This window comes from Camarhynchus parvulus, chromosome 1 (assembly GCF_901933205.1).
Source record: "Camarhynchus parvulus chromosome 1, STF_HiC, whole genome shotgun sequence".
Classification (NCBI taxonomy): Eukaryota; Metazoa; Chordata; class Aves; order Passeriformes; family Thraupidae; genus Camarhynchus; species Camarhynchus parvulus.
In genome coordinates this window covers 72,763,442-72,781,673 of record NC_044571.1, presented here as the reverse complement: position 1 = coordinate 72,781,673, position 18,232 = coordinate 72,763,442, and the positions used below count along the sequence as shown (strand labels likewise).

Sequence of the window (18,232 nt, the reverse complement as noted above, 5' to 3'; positions counted from 1 at the left end):
ATGAAACTGATCTTTTATTCAAAAGGTGTTTTCATATATCTTCTTGTAAAGTGTATTACAAGAGTTCAGCACAGGTCATGTAACAGCCAGGAATTCTGGGTTACCAAAAATAGCTAGGACATTCTGCAAATCTCTACAGAAACAGGTAATTTAAAGCTGATGTGCACATGAGGTAACAAGACTGGTGTGGACATCTTTAGAAATCCCTTCTGGACCATCATGACTGGCTGTCAGTGAGCCCACATGTTTCTGCTGACTCTAATGTCTCCAGCTCTTTGTCACACAGGCTGCAGATGGGCAAGAGTAGGGCGCTGGTGTGACCATGTCCTCTCAACAGGGAAATGGCATTTTCTAGTTGACTGCCTGGGTTCACTGCCTGTCAGTCACCCCACTCAATCATTGGGTAATACTGGTGGGGCTGCTCATGGTCTCTCAGAGTTCCACTGCTCAATAGCCCTTCCCCTTTAGAGTCTGATTTTCCCATTATTGAAGAAGCAATTCAGATAGGTAGGTTTGGATTAGATCTTAGGAAGAATTGTTACTGTGAATATGGGGTAGGCACTGGCACAGGCTGTCCAGAAAAGCTGCAGTTACACCATCCCTGGCAGTGTTCAAGGCCAGGCTGGATGGGGCCCTGAGCAACCTGGTCTAGCAGAAGGTGTCCCTGTCCATGGCAAAGAGCTTAAAAGTAAATGATTTCAAGGTGTCTTCCACCACAAGCCATCCTATGAGCCTATGAACTGTGGGACACAGTGGGGTGAACTCCACAAAGCCCCACCACAGACATGCAGAGAGGATCTGCTCAGCCCCTGTATTGGCTGCAGCTTGTAAGAACCATTCCTCTAAGAGAGATGACCAATATGGGTGCCAACATGGAAGACAGGACTGTCACTTCACCTGTCCAGTTGTAACAGGAACAAATCTGGCTTTGCTTTGCCTCCAGGGCTTTGAATTATACTTTGATACTTGTACTACAGCACAGGAATTATCCTATTACAGTGAAGAGATTACTTAATATGCCTGCTGCTGCCAGCTATGGCAAGTATAGTGACCCAGATTCCTTATGAACATGCATGGAGCCACATGCACCTGTTTGCTCTCCCATAACTCACTGCCCACCTATTTATTCAACAAGTTTTTCACAGAGCAACTCAGGCAGATTAGTCAGAGGTTCCTACTCGACAAGTGATCTGAGCTGGGGAGAAAAGCTGTTAGAGCATCGCCCACATCTCTGTGCCTTTTAATGATAATTACCTGTTCAGTGCTGCCAAAAGTTAGGCTATACTGGCATGTGCAAAAGCAAAACTCCAGGTGTTTGGTAAGCTGTCTGGTCAGCAGGACAGTGTCTAAACAACAGAGGCACTTGAGAGGTCAGGAAGCCTCTGAGATGATGTCTTTCTGTCATGGGTTTAGAGTCTTGCACCTGAGGCTTATCCTTTATTGGATCTAGCCCCCAGTACCCAAACACTAAAGAGTGGGCACAGAAGGTACCTAAATACAGACTGTTACTCCCAGGATGTGATTAAAAACTCCTCACCAGCAGCTTTGCGCACCTCAAGGATGCAGCTGGACCAGGAGAAACAATGCCATGGAGAGTCCAAAGGGTATTTAATGCTGGCCCTTGTCAGAGGTGGGAGCACCAGAGGCTGCACATCAGCCTCACATCATTAGAGCCTTTCTGCTTGTTTACACAAGATAAATGATCACAAAGCAGACTGAGCAAGTTGGTCTGTGATTTCCTCAGGTATGCTGCTGCCCAAACTGCTTGGCCAGACTGTCACTTGGCAGAGATTTTAGTGTCTAAAATCAGCAATACACAATGGCTGGACAACAGCTGCTTGCTGCCAGACCTCAAGGCCTAATGCAAAAAGTCCTCTAAATGGGCTGCAGCCAAAAGCACATGTGGACACTGAGACATCTGGACAAGTAGAGCCCTGCACTCATCCTGATGAGCACTGCCCCTCACTGTCTTCACACTGCCACAATTCTCTCCAGAAGGGAATTGGCTTAAGGCACTGGTGTTAAACTATTAGCCATTTATTGTAAAATTAATCCCCTATTTAAACTCCAATCCCTCCAAAACCTTGATTCCAAGCCTTCCTTCTTACCTCCAGTCCTTTCCTTTTAATAAAAAAGCAGCATATCTCCGAAAGCCGCAGCTCATTTCGATCTCCAGATGTACAAACATCACTAAAAGCCAGTTTGTAGGTCGTAAATGAAGAACTGAGGAGTTTTATCAAAAACAAACATATGCACACATACACTCACACAAAACAAAACAGAAAAAACACAGCAGAGGGGCAGGATTGCCAATCTCTGAGTTAAAAGGCATCTGAGGCCTCAGAAAGTTCACCTTGTTAACAGCTAATAAAATTTTATCCTCTGCTATTATTATGCAAAAGTAACTTTTGTGTTCAAACACATGGTTAAAGGAAGCAATACTCCAGTCTTATAATTAGTTTTAATCAAGCATGAATTAGATATACTAGAAACTGACAATTTGTAGAATATCATCACAAGCTGTTTTAACTATAATTCCATTAAAAAGGAAGAGCATTAAATACAAAATAGCAATTTTTAAAAAATTACCATTTTTCTACAAATTCATATATGTTTACCTTACATAGGGAAACATGACATATTGAGGGGAGAAATCCAGGGCAGTTCTCATACAGAGATTTCTGCCTAAAATGTTAAAACATCAAAACTTTTCATGAAATAAAAAACCTCAGAAAAAAAATCCCAGTCAGGTTTTTCAAGGCTGAATTAAATCTAAGAATTAAACCCAGAAGCAAAGGCACCTTCCTTTGCTTTGGTGACTGAGTCTCTAGGAATAGGAGACTCAGTTTAGACAACTGGCTGGAGCCAGCCGGGATCGTACCTGTCCATGCCATCTCCAGCTCTGCTTCTGAGCCCAGCTCTCCCCGCTGGCGGCGTGCAGCTGCTCCAGAGGTAAATCCCCACTGACCACACATGGAAGGCACGCCTGGAAACTGGCAGGCACACATAGCACGGCCCTTGCCCCTCTCAGCTCTGCAAACTCTCTGGCAAGGCACTGCCTGGCCCAAGCCGTGCCCCCGGCAGCAGCGGCACCATCGGCCGGCCAGGCCATGGCAGCCCAGGGCCGGCTGGCATGGGCGGCCTCTGCCAGGGAGGTGCCATCCACAGCCCAGGCTCCAGCAAATGCTGCCATGGTGCCTGGGGGCTGTGCAAGAGCAACACCCACCTTGGCAGGGGCAGACAGGAGAGTGGACAGGAGAGTTCCTGCATCAGGGCCTCATCCTGTGCCAGCAGGTGAAAACGGCCATGGCCCACGGCCCGGGGGCCTGCGCTCCCCCTCCATTGCCTCACCAGCCAAACCTGCCTCACAGAGATTACACTGCCAGGCAAAGTTATTCACCAGCATGGAAATGACTGAAGAATGAGCAAAATTATAGCAGCTGGAATATCTATACAACAAGCTGGTTACTCCCAATGAACTTTCATCCCCTTTGTCCCTGCCGTCAGTTTTGCCTGAAACACCAGCTACTCATCTTCCCTGTGAAAAAGAGACAGTTAAGGCCTTCTGGCAATTTACATTTATTAAAAGTCTCTATTTTTTTTTGTCTTCTTCTAGTCCCATAGCTTGGATCATCCACATTTCTTCTGACTAAAACCCTGAAAACACAATGTCCAAGGCTCCGGGAACACTCTGTATTTGCCTCGCGCCAAGTGGAATGTATTACTAGATTACACATATGATCTTCGTTATCTGGGATATTTAGCCTTTGGCACAGGACGCCTAGAAGATGACATGCCAGAATCACTTACTGTGCACTGGAAGAAGGAAGAACAGCCTCTCTGTGAATGGCATAACATTACTTCTATGTAAACAAGGGGAGGAAACACCTTGGAAACTTGTCGAATCTCCAGTTTTTACCTTCCCCTTCTCCAACCATAAAAGCCACATAACAAAATTGAGTAGAAGTAACATTTTAGGAACTTCCTTTTCAGGTTCTTTAGGGATTTATTCATAAAACTTTCTAAAAAATATCCTTTGGGATTTTTTTTAAAACAGCCTGTGCTTCCAGCTTACACCAAAATAATATCATAAATACTCTTCATACTGTAAAAAAGAGTTGTTACATTTTCAGTATTTTAACACCTTTAATGTGTGGAGACACAGATCTATAAATGGTCTTCCAGACTTAGAAATTGTGAGATTATATTACTTGGTTTCAGCATGTAAAAATATCACCTTCAAAGATCCATTGAGGTGTGCAATAGAAAAGGGGAAGCTGCTGGCAGCTGCAGCACAGACTTTGGCTGTCCCTGTGAAATATTAGAGATGCAAGCAGAAGACCACCAATGCAGAGCAAAAACTTGGGTTTTGTCATGTGTGAAAATTGTTTTGAGCAACAGCAGAACAAAAGCTGAAAATTTTACTTCAAACAAGTCTTTATTATTCTGTGTCAATTATTTGAGATGACAATACCCAATGCTTTAAATCCAGGCCTCAGACATTTCTGTTTCAAGCATGTAATTTGTATTGCACTGAACTGTATCATTAAGTTGTGCAGGTTTCACTAAAAGACACCAAGAAAAAGTAAGAGGAAGATTACAACTGTGGAACAAGTCTGTGGACAAATTTAACTAACCCAAATCCTTTGTTGAGTTCATACACATTAACAGAGTTAACAATCAAATTTATTTTTTCTGCACCTGAATACGAGCCAAGAAAAATACCAAAAGCTTACTTTTCCAATGTATTTCAACAATCACCTTGCTCAAAATACTTCTGAAGAGTACATCTGATGATGTGAAGAGTCTTTACATGGCTATTCATCACAATTTTGTGATGAAAAAGAAACTGTAGAGGGAAAAAAGGAAAAGAAACAGGAACAATGTGGCAATGGTGGCCTGTACATCTTCATCTCTTGGATGTAAGGGCCAAAATTCCACTGTAATATCTGTACTATTTACTATGTTTCTCTTCTGCCTGCAGGTACAAGTCGTGAGGCATGGATTATAGCAAGGTTTCCCTTCTGTGCACCACCATGCCATACAACCATCCCAGAAGTCTTCTATAGGCCGAGTATCATGTGACTCCTTCTATATGATTGACAAGGCAAGGCAAGATTTGTAATGAAAGCTGAATGTTCATTAAGCCCAATGATACAGCTGGAGAAAAAGATGACAAGCTTTTAAGCACACAAGACTTTCAGACTTGCTTCTCTTTCAGGACTGATAAGAGGACAATGGCACAAACAAGCACTGGTTTTTCCAGCTAGATATCTTGTCTTGCTCACATCCTTGGGTCATCACAGCTACCATAACACTACCATCGAAAACCTTAGTCCTCTGAATGCTAAATAGCCATCTTCAGATGTCACAATGGTCTCTTTGAATAAATAGCATTAATAAACTTTAAAATGCCCCAGAGTAAGTCTGTCCAAAGTGCCACTACATTTTATGAAAGTGCCCTGTATATAAACCAGGGACACCTGACATATAAAGTGGTATAAAAATACAAACTGACTTCGCTTCTAAGTATTTCCTGCCCTTTTAAACTTTGCACTTGTTCATTAATTTCAACAAATACTGAGGTGAGCCAGCTGCTGAGGTGAGAGTATTCAAATAAATCTCTCACAGATGTTTGTTAACTTCAGATAGGAGCTTTATTATCTACAAATCATTAATCAACCATTAACAAGTAAGTGTTATGGAGTCCCAGTATTAAGGTTCACGGCCAGAGAAGAATGATAGATTTTGCAGACTGGCTGTGTCTATAAGAAGTAAGAGCAGAGACAGGTCTGAGGTAAAACATTTGGAGGAGATTAGAAAACATGAGAAGTCAGTTTGTTGCTCTTCAGCTCTCCTTCAGAGAAAGCACTTCACCAGAGTCAAGCATTTACACAACAAACCGAGTGGAAAGATCAAACTCATCCATAAGTTTGGTGATGAAGAGGAATGTACTTTGCACAGCCAAACAAGGAAGTCAGGCACAGGTGAGAATTGCTGCTCCTGAGAACAATAATAAACACTATCCAAAGTATCACACTCTAAACTGAAAGACTCTGAAGCTACAAAATCGCCTGCTCTGACTTCAGAGTCCTCAGACTTCACCCAATACCTCTCACAAAGGCCACAGACTTTGTTGGAAACAACAGAAGCAGCTAAATTGTTCCATGCCACAGGCAGAGGACAGACATGACTGAGGCAGCATCCATCAGTTGTTGTGCAGGATAAGCATGGCTTACTGCAGAACAAGGAAATGCATTCCCCTCTTCGGTCTTCTCCACCACACAGCTTCTGCCAACTGGCCTTACAAGAGAATCCTTTCACACACTAGATTTGGAAATAATTCTGATCTGGACTATACAAGCAAGACACTTCAGAAAGCACAAAATTCTTAGATGAAAATGTGGTGTGTATTACACTCGGTGTCTCTCCAGCTATTTCTGATTTCTGATACTTATGGAGCAGGCAAAAAAGTAAATTTAAAAAGCAGAATTGAAGAAAAATATTGCCTGAATACCAGCAGGTAAATGAATTTTGACCTTCCTATTTTGCAACTCTGATTTTTTCACAGAATACTTTCACAGGTTTCTGAAATACCGTGGAATTCTAAATTATGCAAACCAGATATTAATTAGATCAAAGACAGAAAACTTTCCAAAGCTCACATACTGATTACTTAACGCACCACAGAGTAGGAAAAACTATTCCTTACAAAGCCGTACTTTTATTTCCCTCCATAACATTTCTTCATAAAGAGCAATACACAGCTGGAAGCATTAACAGCCGACCAGATGGTTCACTTCTCGATAAACACGTTTTGTAAGTTTAAAGTCTAATGAACTGTAGTGCAGGGAGAAAAAAGTTATGTATGCAGAGTGGTTCAAATGGCAGGTCAGGGCTGGGGCTGGACAGGGGACTAGCTCCACAGAAACTTCCACTTCTATAGCAGCTTTACATGGGAGGAGGGAGGGAGGAAGGATGGCCAATTCTGGCAGAAGACAAGGACAAAAAAGGTTGAATGCTTAACACTCACAAATTCAGCCCCACAAGCGCTAATACTGGACAGGGGAAGGTTGTGATCACCAGATCCTGGCCCACAGCATTGTCCTGAATCAGCAGGTGCTTCCAGAGCCCTGGAGAGCCTGTACCATGCAACAGGCAATGACAGAAAAAACTTAGCTCAAATTAAATTGTGCAATTCTACAGTGAACAATCCTGAGTTACACCTGACACTGTGGAAGTGTCCAAGGCAGCAAGCACTCATCTGCTTCTGCCCATGCCATCTCCACAGGATGCAATCAAAGCCAGTCACAAACTGTTCACAGCCGAGCAGCCCAAATGTCACATGCCTGGTTACAAACTGCAGAGCAGCCCTGCCCACCCAGCAGGTATAAACAACTCAGTGGGGCAGCACTGGGGAAATCCCTTCTAGGAGACCACCAGGTGCCTGGGCTGGTTCTGTCACATCTTTCAGCAGCCTTTATAGCTGTGCAGCTACCGAGGAGCCTGAATTGTGTTCAACAACCTGATGTGGACAATAGCTCAAAAACATTTCAAGTTTTGGGCTGAGAAACTGCAAAACAGCACAGCCAGCAGAAGTCACTGACTCACCTGGAGGCCGATCTAGATCTGCTGAGTGCTTTGACAAAGATCAAAGATGGTGCAGACTGACGTCTTTGGGCCAAACTCTTCATCTTCTGATTGGAAAGAGAAACAAAATGAAATCACAGGTGAGATTTGGAACAGTAACTGCACGCATACAAACTGGGCACAGCCAGACTTCAATTTCAGGCCATGGGAAAAAGGCTGTTATTGCCCTCAGCAACCCTTGAGGGGTAAAATATCATAGGGGAGGAAAATATTATAAGAAAAGCAGGAGCATTACCAGAAAGCCAGTGTATAGAAAAGCTAAAAATTAATGTCTATACACAGATACTTGAGGTACACTGCACATGTGAAATAAACACCTAGACCTGGTTCCTCAACCACTTTTTGTCCCTTAGTAATTTATTGTACTTTAAATTTATCAAATATCCAGGTGGTGGTTTAAATTTCAAGTGCTTCATACATTTCTGTGTCACATCTGACATCTACCATAATTTAAGGTTTGGATTCTACCCACCTGATCGTAGTACACATTATATTAGGCTACACTTTTTAAACAAATCTTTAGAGATGAGAGCATTTTCCTTCCCTACTACTCAATCTGGAGCATATCTTGCCCCTCAGTAGCCAACAATGACATTTTTTTCGTTGTTGATTATGTATGAGAAAAATAAAATGGGGAGAGGCAGGACAGTTGTTAGCACAGAAGTAGAAAGAGGATGGGAAAAAGGAGACACTCAAAGACAGAGAACACCACAGGGAAAAAAAAAAAAAAGCACAAGGAAGAGATGAAAATGTCAGTAGCTAACAAGAGAGCATGGATTTCCAGTCAGTGAAGTTAAACACTACAATAAAAATACCGAGCAAATAAATGCCAGTTTTCCTCAGAGGTAGAAATTTTCAAAAGCACCCACAGGAGACAAAAACACACATTTTCCTGAATGCACATGTATTCACCACAATGCATTCAGTCTCCCTCCTGCAGCCAGAAGCAGGACTAGCAGAGTAGTCCTGGCCCTAACCCTGGAGGGCTGTCTTGAACCGGTTGTGCAGCCTGCTGCCAAGGTGCATGACCTCTCCTCTCACTGACCCTCCACCAGAAGGGTGACTGTTACCTTATTTAGCTCAAATGCTTTTCAGAATAAACTGGGGAACAAAAGAACCAGGGTCAAACTCCTCCTGAGACCCTGACAGGAGAATACCCAATGATGCAGGGGTACCTTACAGCACCACTGAGAGCCCACAAACAGGTGAACCTTTGACAGCCATGAAATCCCTGCTCTCAGCTAATCACAAAGCATGACTCTCTTCCTTCATACCAGAAATAACCTCTGACTACCAGGACAAATATGTCAGGACAGTGGGAACAACCGATTCCTCTGCCAATGTATGTGCTGGACATGGCATTCGTTCTGTTTGGGCAGGTGCTCGCCTCGGAGAAACTCTGCATATTTTACTTGCTTGTGACAAGTGCATTTATTTTACTCACTGCAGTCCATCTGTTATTGTGTCTTTTTTTGGTTCTCTATTGATGTAGAACACACTTGTTTGTTTTGTCACTCAGTTACATCTATTTTGCAGCAATTGTTATAAATTCAACTGTGTAATTGCAATTCGCCTTTAAAAATTATCCCCTCCTCCCTATTTTATCAAAAAATAACCTTCTCAAGACTAATAAATTAAGTCTTGGAACATTTAGCTGTCTCCAACTGGACTATAACTGGATAATAACAGATTACTAATAAAAGAGATGCCCATTTTTAATAGGTTTTTTTTAAATAAATAAATAAGATAAATTGTTCTGGTGAATTAAATCTGTTTGTCTTACTGCTAGCAAATCTGAAAAGCTGTTAGAGGTTTTAAAAGTAGCACACCTGCAAATACAAAGACAAAAAGAGATCTGTGTCACAATGCAGTGTAACGTGCTACAGAAGACCAGCCACATATGTCACATAACAGGCAGATTTCAGAAGTTAATATAAAGCATCACCTCCCAGCGGGAAATTTACTGCAATTTACACATTACTGGGCAGGTGGCTTTTGGGGGGATAAGAACTGGAGCATCTCAGCTCCTGCAAATGCAGTGGAAGTTTGGTTACATTTTCAAGAGATCTTGAGGTCTGAAAAGAAAGCCACTGGGAAAAACCCTGCAGTATTTTAAAATCTATGGCAATTACAGCATTATTTTTCATGCTTGGGTTAGCAGTGCTGAATAGCACCTGTGGCAGCGAGATTCTAGTCTTGACTCAAATGTCTGAAGACCAAAGTAAAGTCTAGACTACAGCAAATTTAGGAAGAGCTCAAGTAACTGGCAGAGATTATCTTGGTTAGGGGGATCCCAGAGGTCTGTGACCCAGCCTCTCTGAACCTGCTGACAGCAAGACCCCTTCAAGCAGGCCACTCTGGGCCACCTCCAGTGCAGGTCTGTGCTACCTCCAAGGATGAGATTCCACAGCCTCTCTGGGCAAACTCTTAGCACAGCTACTAAGCATATCTTAACAGAAAAAAAACAGCCTCAAAACATAAAAAGATCACTGATGAGAAAAGAAAATTTTCACAGCACTCAAGTGAGTCAGGTCAGCTGTATGCAAATAAACACATTACACAGAGACATTGATTACAGACAGAAAGGGGTGCTTTATTTCTGTTTTGCTACGTACAGAGTTTGGGAAGAGAAAATAAGTGACTGTCATGTCAATTTGAATTGATTCACTTTGAGAAGGGAGAGGATAACTTTTCCTTAAGCTGGATCGGGTTGCCTGCTATCCTCATTTTTATTGCTTTTATTATGTGCAAGGATGGCAATGTGGAGAAGAGGAGATATATCCTGAACAGCTGTTGTGAGAGCAGATGTTTGGGAGGAAAAGGAGATGCACTGACCAATTATCTAAGCATGGGACACAGAGAAGCATTTCTCAACATGTGTCCCACATCATTACCTCCCATTTTTTCATGTAAATATTAGAAAGGTCAACACAGACAGAAATTCTCATACTTGCTGGCTGAGTCACACCCATGTGAAATGTATCATACAATCAGTATCTATAATGAATGTTTACAGTGTGCCAGATGCAAAGATGATAATCTTGTGTCAGTCAGGACAAACTAGAGTTACTTCTGTCTTCCTCACATCCAAAAGCTGGAGTTGCTGCCCCTTCCCCTCCGATTCAGGTTTAACTTCATACTTTCTGCATTTCTGGTTGCGGTTGTCTTGACTTCTTAACAGAAACGAAAAGGTTTTGCAATTTCAGTTGTTGGACTGGTGGTAGTACTTGGCCAGTTTCTCATCTGGTATAAAAAAGTCATAGGCCTGTAGACTGGAGAAGAATGAATTTACACCAGATATCGATCAGACCTACAATCTGACACACTGTTTTGTAAACTGTGATGGTAGGCGGTTTATGAGCAGACCAGCCCACCATGCTGAGGACAGAAAGCTTGCAAAACATCACTGAAAATATGCTGTCTCTCCTCAGGAACCAGAACCCCTGTGGATTACAGTAAAACTTGCACAAGTATCTCCCAAGTCATCAGCTGGAGGAAAAATCTATTCCTGGACGCCAGTATTCAACAGATTTTGCCTCGCAGTTGAAGTGAATGATGGCACTATTTGAAATTTACATAAATTAATATATTGCCAAGTTACAATATTGATTTCTACTGTGGAAAAGGTAACACATGGTAAGATCAAAAAACCTGGAACCGTTCCTGCACTTTACGTGTATCAGTTTACTATATCACGCTTCTAAAGATAATGGCAGAGTGTGAATTAAATAAAGAATGTATGAAAAAAAAATAATGGTACTTTCTATTTATTTTGTGATGACAAGTAACTTAAGTAATGCATATAGAGTGTTTATAATATTTTCAAGTGTCTAGAGAAGTTAAAAATCTATGCACTAAGTGGATACCCTGCTGCAGCTCCTGGTCAGAGCAGGCAGGCTAAGCCAGGGACAGTGTGCGGTGACTCCCCAGGAACACGCTGCCCACATTGCCAGGTTGTGCTGCCTGACCCATGCCATGGTCAGAAACACGCAGGAAGATTCCTCTCCCCAGCCTCTGACTCACACACCTGAGCTGTCTGCCCCGTGCTCCTTTTAGAGCTGACAGAGAGAAAAGGACAATTTAGGGCACGGCTCATCTTGTCTGAAGAAGTTTTTCTCCACTGACTGTAAAAGAAAAGTAAGGTGACCAAGAAAATAGACTTAATCATCATCAATCCTCTCCTTGCTATCTGAGCAAAGGACAGGGAACAGAAAAACATGTATACTCAGTAACACAGGGAAAAACTGTCTTCTTGCAGTGGTTTGAGCTTAGGATGAGAAAATGTTACTTGATGCCTGTTTAAGAACGGACACACAAAATAGTTGAAAAATTTACTCAGTTCCTGAGTGACAGGTAAACACAGCAGAAATGTTTCCTCAGCAATGTGCAGATAACCTTGTTAAAGCCTCCCCAGACACTGAAGGATTTCAGGCTCCTGATTTACAGGCTCACTCCAGAAATGGGTCAAGGCTGGGACATCTGCCTGGGTCATTTAACTGGGTGACAGGGACAACCCGCAGATGTGCCAATGCCCCAAGCTGAGGATTGCTTCCAAGTGGCTAAGCTCTCCCTTTCACTGCTTTATTTTTCTAATGAAAGGAAGTCTGATTTTAACAAATCCTACTCTCTAAATGTATTTAAGTTAATTACTGCAAAGGATTTCACCCATGCAAACTCTGCTCTTGTTGTCTGAGCAACAAAACATGTCTGTGGCATACACTCCTGGTTTAGCTAGATATGAACCAAAGCACTGACAACAAATCCTTACCAGAAACTGTGAGGCAAAGTTCAGCTAAATGCCTGAAAATCAGAAAAATCACAACAACCCTCAGCATATAGCAGTTAATTTTGCAGAAGAACTGGTTATCACTCTTACCCCTGTATCACTGGCCACTTATGAGAGGCAATAGATTATATTTTCCTACATTCTATAATCCAGTATTTGTTAGACTTACAGACTAGAGTTGTCAAAAAGTACCAAAAATAACAAGAATTCTTATACTTTGTCAAAGCAATAAATGAACCTCTGCTGACCTATAACATTCTTGAGCCCTCAAAAACAGGGTGAGAAGATGACTGCATTTGAACTGCTGGCTCAAGCAGCAGAGATGTAGATCCCACAGAGAGACCATTTACCATAAAGGCAGAGCAGGTGACAAAACTATGTGCTTTTGTTTATGCTGGCAGAATACTTTTACTTACAAGGACCTTCCTAGAAAGAAAGCCATTTTTGGATGGATAATTGTGGAGAAAACAATTGCAGGGGCACAAGAGAAAAGAGCTACCAACACAGTGGAACCAAAAGCACATCCTCATGGAACAGCAGCTGCTAGAGAGCACAGCAAAGACTGAAGGCCATCTCAAAGTAGAAAGAAAAATGGATAAAAGAAGCTAGGAACAAAACATGTTTCACCATACTTCCCGAAGGATACAAATCTTTGGAAGCACTTATACGGATGTCTTCAAAAGATTCCACTCATCCACATCACAAGATGAAGATGTGAAAGATCAGTAAACACATCACAGAGGAGGGGAACATTGAGTGTGTTGCTTGTGGGTCCTACAGTGAGTCAAGGCACTGCTCAGACCAGTGACTCTGTTTGTGATGGTCTGGCTGAAGCTGTTTCCTTTCAAGCTTGCCACAAAGCATGAAGGTTAACACATGGATAAAATTCTGCCCCAGTTTCTGCACGTACAGACTTTCTCAGGAGCAGTTTAGAGATGACAGAGAGAGGAGATTTCCCCCACTCCACATCTATACTTCAAACATTAAGTAAAGAGGCAATAATTTGTTATGTGTGGTTCTTGGGTGTTACATCCCACATGACCTATCGTGCTCCTCTCTTTCCTAGTGCCATCAGGAGAGGCAAACAAAAGACACAGGAGTAGGAAACTCAAGAACTAGCACACATTGTTTTCTGCATAATTTTCAGTTTCTCTCACGGACAGAGAAATGAAGGATTGCTAACACTAGTTCGTAATTAAATCAGCACCAGGAGGCACATCACCACAGGAAGTTAGCACAAGCCAGCACAGCCTACCAAGGTGATTTTAACCTAATGACCCACTTTGCGGGTGATTTCATTAGAGTAGAGGCTTTTTCAGTCCTCATCAGAGACAAAATAGCTACAGGATCTATCTGCAGGATGATAGAAATTGTTCATCACTCCACTAAATAGTGCCAGAAGTGTTCCTATGTTCCAGCACTACCAGGTGTGATTTTAGAAACAACCCACCAGATCCTCAGCCAGGACAGAATCTTGCAGGAAGAAGAAATCCCTGATTAAGGAGATTTATCTTTAAAAAGATAAATCTTTTGGCATGAGATCAAGGTATCATACAATATAATGGCAAATACATACTTGATTCATCTTTTCAGAGTAAAACAAGGGATGAAGATTATGTATGATTACTCTTCCAATGCCATTAATTTGCTTGAATTTATCCATTTAATACACTGTTGAAGAACATTATAACTCCCTTTTCCCTGCCAGTAAACTATTGCTACATTTGTGATCAGAATCACAAAGAAACACATATTTAAGGTGATGGAATCGCTAGATTTCAAGTCTTAAACCATAAATGCTACTTTGATTAGTATTCAAAATGGTTAATTTTTTGCACACTTTGTAGGTGCAAATATTAATTGCTGAGCCTCCAAAACCTTTTAAGCATTTACTTGAAATCTTCAAGGATGCAACAAAAATCCTAGGACTGACTCCTTGTGCTACCAGATATTGTTTTGCATAAAATATTCAGGGTTGGTTGGAATCTAGCCCCTCTGAGAAGAGAGAAGTGAAACACCAGGAAATTATAAATATGGTTAAATGACCCAGCTGCTACTGCTGACACAGTTACATTGACATAAAAGACATCTCTGCTGCATGGTTTGTTTTGACAAATTTGTAGAAATAAGCTCTATCAGTATAATCACTTTTACTCATGCTACTGCAATCCACTTCAGTTGCATCAATTTATTGGTATTGGTTTCTAAGCTAAACAGTTCAATACAAAACTTCTCTGTAGGTCAATCACACATGGTGACTCCAGTTACTCCAGTAAGTCCAGTAAAGGAGGGAAACTAGCCCAGAATTTTCCAAAAGCATTAACTAAAACACTGCACTTCAATGTCACCTTTTAGCAGAGTGTTGTAAGCATTTAACAGAGAGAACCTCCCACAGACTGTGAGGTAGGTTAGCAGCGCAAATTATTTTGCATGCCAAGAATAGGCACAGAAACGTTTCCAGGATATTAGTTTAAATGGTCACATAAAATACATGAAAAAAGCCCTAGACATCTTCTGTCCCTGTTCTGGTTCTGTGGTGTGATCAAGCATGTGATCCTTCAGCTTGGTTTTGACAGCCAAGTGGAAGATGAAGTAGGAGTTCAGAAAACCACAGAACAATGCAGCAAATCTCAGCTAATTTGAGAAAACGCAGTCACAATAATAAAAAGGGAGAAAGGTTCAGTGGTCGCCTAGCATCACATATTTAGGGGTAGCTTTTGCCAGAAAGCAAAACAGTTGATGTTGAATACATATTTGCAACAAAATTGTTTAACTTGACATGCTGTGTCACCAGCATCAAAACTGATTTCTTGCCAACACATTCTTCCATTTCACTGTATGCAACCAATACAAACAAGGTAAGCTCCCTGTTACCAAAAAAGACTTTCTGTGTTGTGAAAAAATGATGCTTTGGCACTGCGTAGAAGACAACACAGAGGTAAATATAGAAAAGGACCCAAATAGTAAAAGAAATATTTGAACTGTCACTGAGATCCAGCTTCAGGCAAAATTAGCAATATACCTTTCCTGTACATGGATAAAGGTAGGAGTCTTCTTCCCCAGAGAGACATAAAGAGGTGACATGCTAGCAGTCTCAAGGAAGCACCACAACTGTGGACAAGCAGCTGAGCTGCTGGCTGGATGTTGGTGGCTGCCTGTGTTGGTTGTGCATGGTGTACAAAGCTGCCATATGCTGCAGGGCCCAGCCAGGGTCTCAAGCTGCTTCTCCACAGGAGGATCTCCATCTGTACCCCCACTGCATGTGCCTCCATGCTGAGGAATTCCAAAAGGGCTGCCAAGATCCGTAAAAAGTAATATCCCTGCTCTCTTGTCAGCGTTGGCAAAAACAAGGTCTGCATTCCTTCGACTGTGGGCTCTTTGGAGCAAGAATGGGAAACACAAGTGCTACCATTAATGTTTGTCCTCAGAATGCTGAATAATGAAGTGGAACTTGCACGATAAAAACGTTCACCTTCGCAATACTCGAATATAACTTCTCATTTCAGGTGGGTGCCTAGCATCAGGGCTCTGCCAGGTTGCAAGGCACATGGTGTTCTGTCTTTAGCAAAAATGAAATAAATGTTTGATAAAAATCAAAGCTGCACATGTAGCCATCTGAAATTAGATCACAGCACTTGGAAAGGGTGAGTATCTACTCCATCATTTTGCCCAGTTGGGCAGCAGAAGGTACTCCACCACCTTGTGTAGGTGTATCACATGCCCAGTTCAGAAACCAATCAGGTATTAACTGCAGTACTTTAAGTGTAGTAGAAATCTTGGCAAAACTCTCTCCAGGCAACCATTCCACCACTGACAGCAGCTGCCATAAGAAGAAGTCCCCAGGGCTGCAGTCAGGCTGGAGCACTATGTGGCTTGGTGGGATACAACCCATGGAAACACACAGCATCACCTCCCAGCCCAAAGAGACCCATCAACACTGCTGTGCCACGGCCAGCAAAATCCCAGGGACTGCTTAGCCACAGCATTGGACACAAGCTCAGACTTTACTACCATCCTAAATTGTCACCAGGTGGACAGATTTACTAAGGGACACTGAAACCTGGCCAGTCATTCTAATCCTGCCAGCCTATCTGGCAGTCGTCTGAAGTGCACCTCTAAAGTACAAGGCAGTGAATAGATTTAAATGTCATTGTGAAGCAAAATCTGCAAGGCAGCAAGGTACCAGCTCTACTTTGGATAGAAAAACACTTCAGCACTTGCTAAACCCAAGGGAAAAAAAGAATTCCTGTTTTATACAGCAGGAAGAATCTGGTTATCACAGCTTGCTTGTTACAGCTAAGTAAAAGGCAGAAACAAGTGCTTGGCTGTATGCAGAAGAGAGCATTTTGCACTTGATTGTGTCAAATGCTGAAAAGCAATCTGAGACATGAAACAGATTTTACAGCCAGTTTTGAAGATGTGATGAGGTTCCTCTCCTATCAATTGTATACACCGTGCAAAAGGTGCTTCTTCAGGGAGCTTCTTATATTCCTCTTGCACAAAGCACGTGCAAGAGCAGCCACCAAACACCCTCATCTCTACCAAACCCTTCCCTCGCTCTCTCCAGGCACACATGCAGCAGATCCCTCCTCGATCCCCTGGATAACCGCTCTGCAAACCATTCCCCATCTCTCTCTGATACCCACCGAGCAAAACCTCCAGAAATACATTCAGCAAAACGTCCTTTATGTTTCCCCACGAAATCCGTGTAGCAAACACTCTCATCGGTCCAGCACATCCGTGCAGTAACACCCTCCGCGCCAGATCCCCGGGAGATGCATGCAGCCAAGCCCTGTGCCTGCACCGAACAGCACCCGGCAAACCCTTCCCGAGCTGCCCGGGACAGCTGTGCAGCGGCGCTCCGGACCTACCCCGGACACCGCGGAGCAGCCTCCCTGTGCTCCCGGGACATGCGTGCAGCCATCCCCCGAGTGCCCGGTTATCCAGCCATCGGCCGCACCGGGCACCGCGGCATTGCCGGCTCCCCGGGGAGCCCGTGCACGAACCCTTCCCGCCGACAGCCCCGGCTCCACCAGCGGCTCCCCCGAACCCGGTTCCGACGGCGGCGTGCAGGACCCAGCGAGATGGCGCGGCGGAGCGCGCGGTGGGGCCGCGCTGACCGGCGGTGCGCGACGCGGGAAGCTCCGGGACGCGGACGAGGACCGGGGGCAGCTTTCCCGTATGGTCTCCGGGGGCGACCTCACCTTCTTGCCGTCGGCGGCGACGAAGCCCCTGCTCTCGCCGCTCACCGAGGACGAGCGGCCCGGGCCGAGGTGCTCCTGTTGCGGGGACATCACGTCCATACAGCCCCGCGCCGCCGCGCTCCCGCCGCGGGGACACCCGCGCCGCCGCCCGCACCATGGACAAGGCGCGCCTCGTCGCGCCACGCCCCCCCCGCGCGGGACACGCCCCCGCGGGACACGCCCCGCAGGCCACGCCCCCTCCGCCTCTCTGGGTCCGCTCCGGGCAGGGGGTCCCGCAGCGGGAGGGCGGCGGCGACGCATGCGCGGCCTCGGGGGGGCGCGGGGGACGGGGACGGCGGTGGGCGGCGGTGCGCGCGCTCGCCTCCCGCGCCTGCGCGCGCTGCGGGGCCGGGGGCGCGCGGGGACGGCGGCGAGCCGGGAGCTGAGGGATCCCGGGAATGGGACGGGTGTGACAGGGACACAGCACTGCGGGGCGTGTCGGGAGGGCTTACAGCGCTGGGGGCGTGCAGCAGGGTGCCAGAAGTGGCGCGGGTGTTGTGGGCACAGGGCGCTGTGGTGGGCGGTGCGGGGTCAGAGCACCGGGAGCTGCTGT

General features: G+C 44.3%; 1 protein-coding gene across 1 annotated transcript in view; it reads right to left on the bottom strand.

The window, feature by feature from the left end:
• Positions 1-17,784, bottom strand: part of ARHGAP20 (Rho GTPase activating protein 20) — a 57,934-nt gene extending 40,150 nt beyond the window's left edge. The window contains exons 1-2 of the mRNA XM_030956064.1: positions 17,641-17,784; positions 7,612-7,697 (exon numbers count right to left, since the gene is read on the bottom strand). Of these exons, the coding sequence (XP_030811924.1) occupies positions 7,612-7,697; positions 17,641-17,739 (185 nt within the window). The 5' untranslated portion in view covers positions 17,740-17,784. The remainder of the gene's footprint in view (positions 1-7,611; positions 7,698-17,640) is intronic.
• Positions 17,785-18,232: the final 448 nt, after the last annotated feature.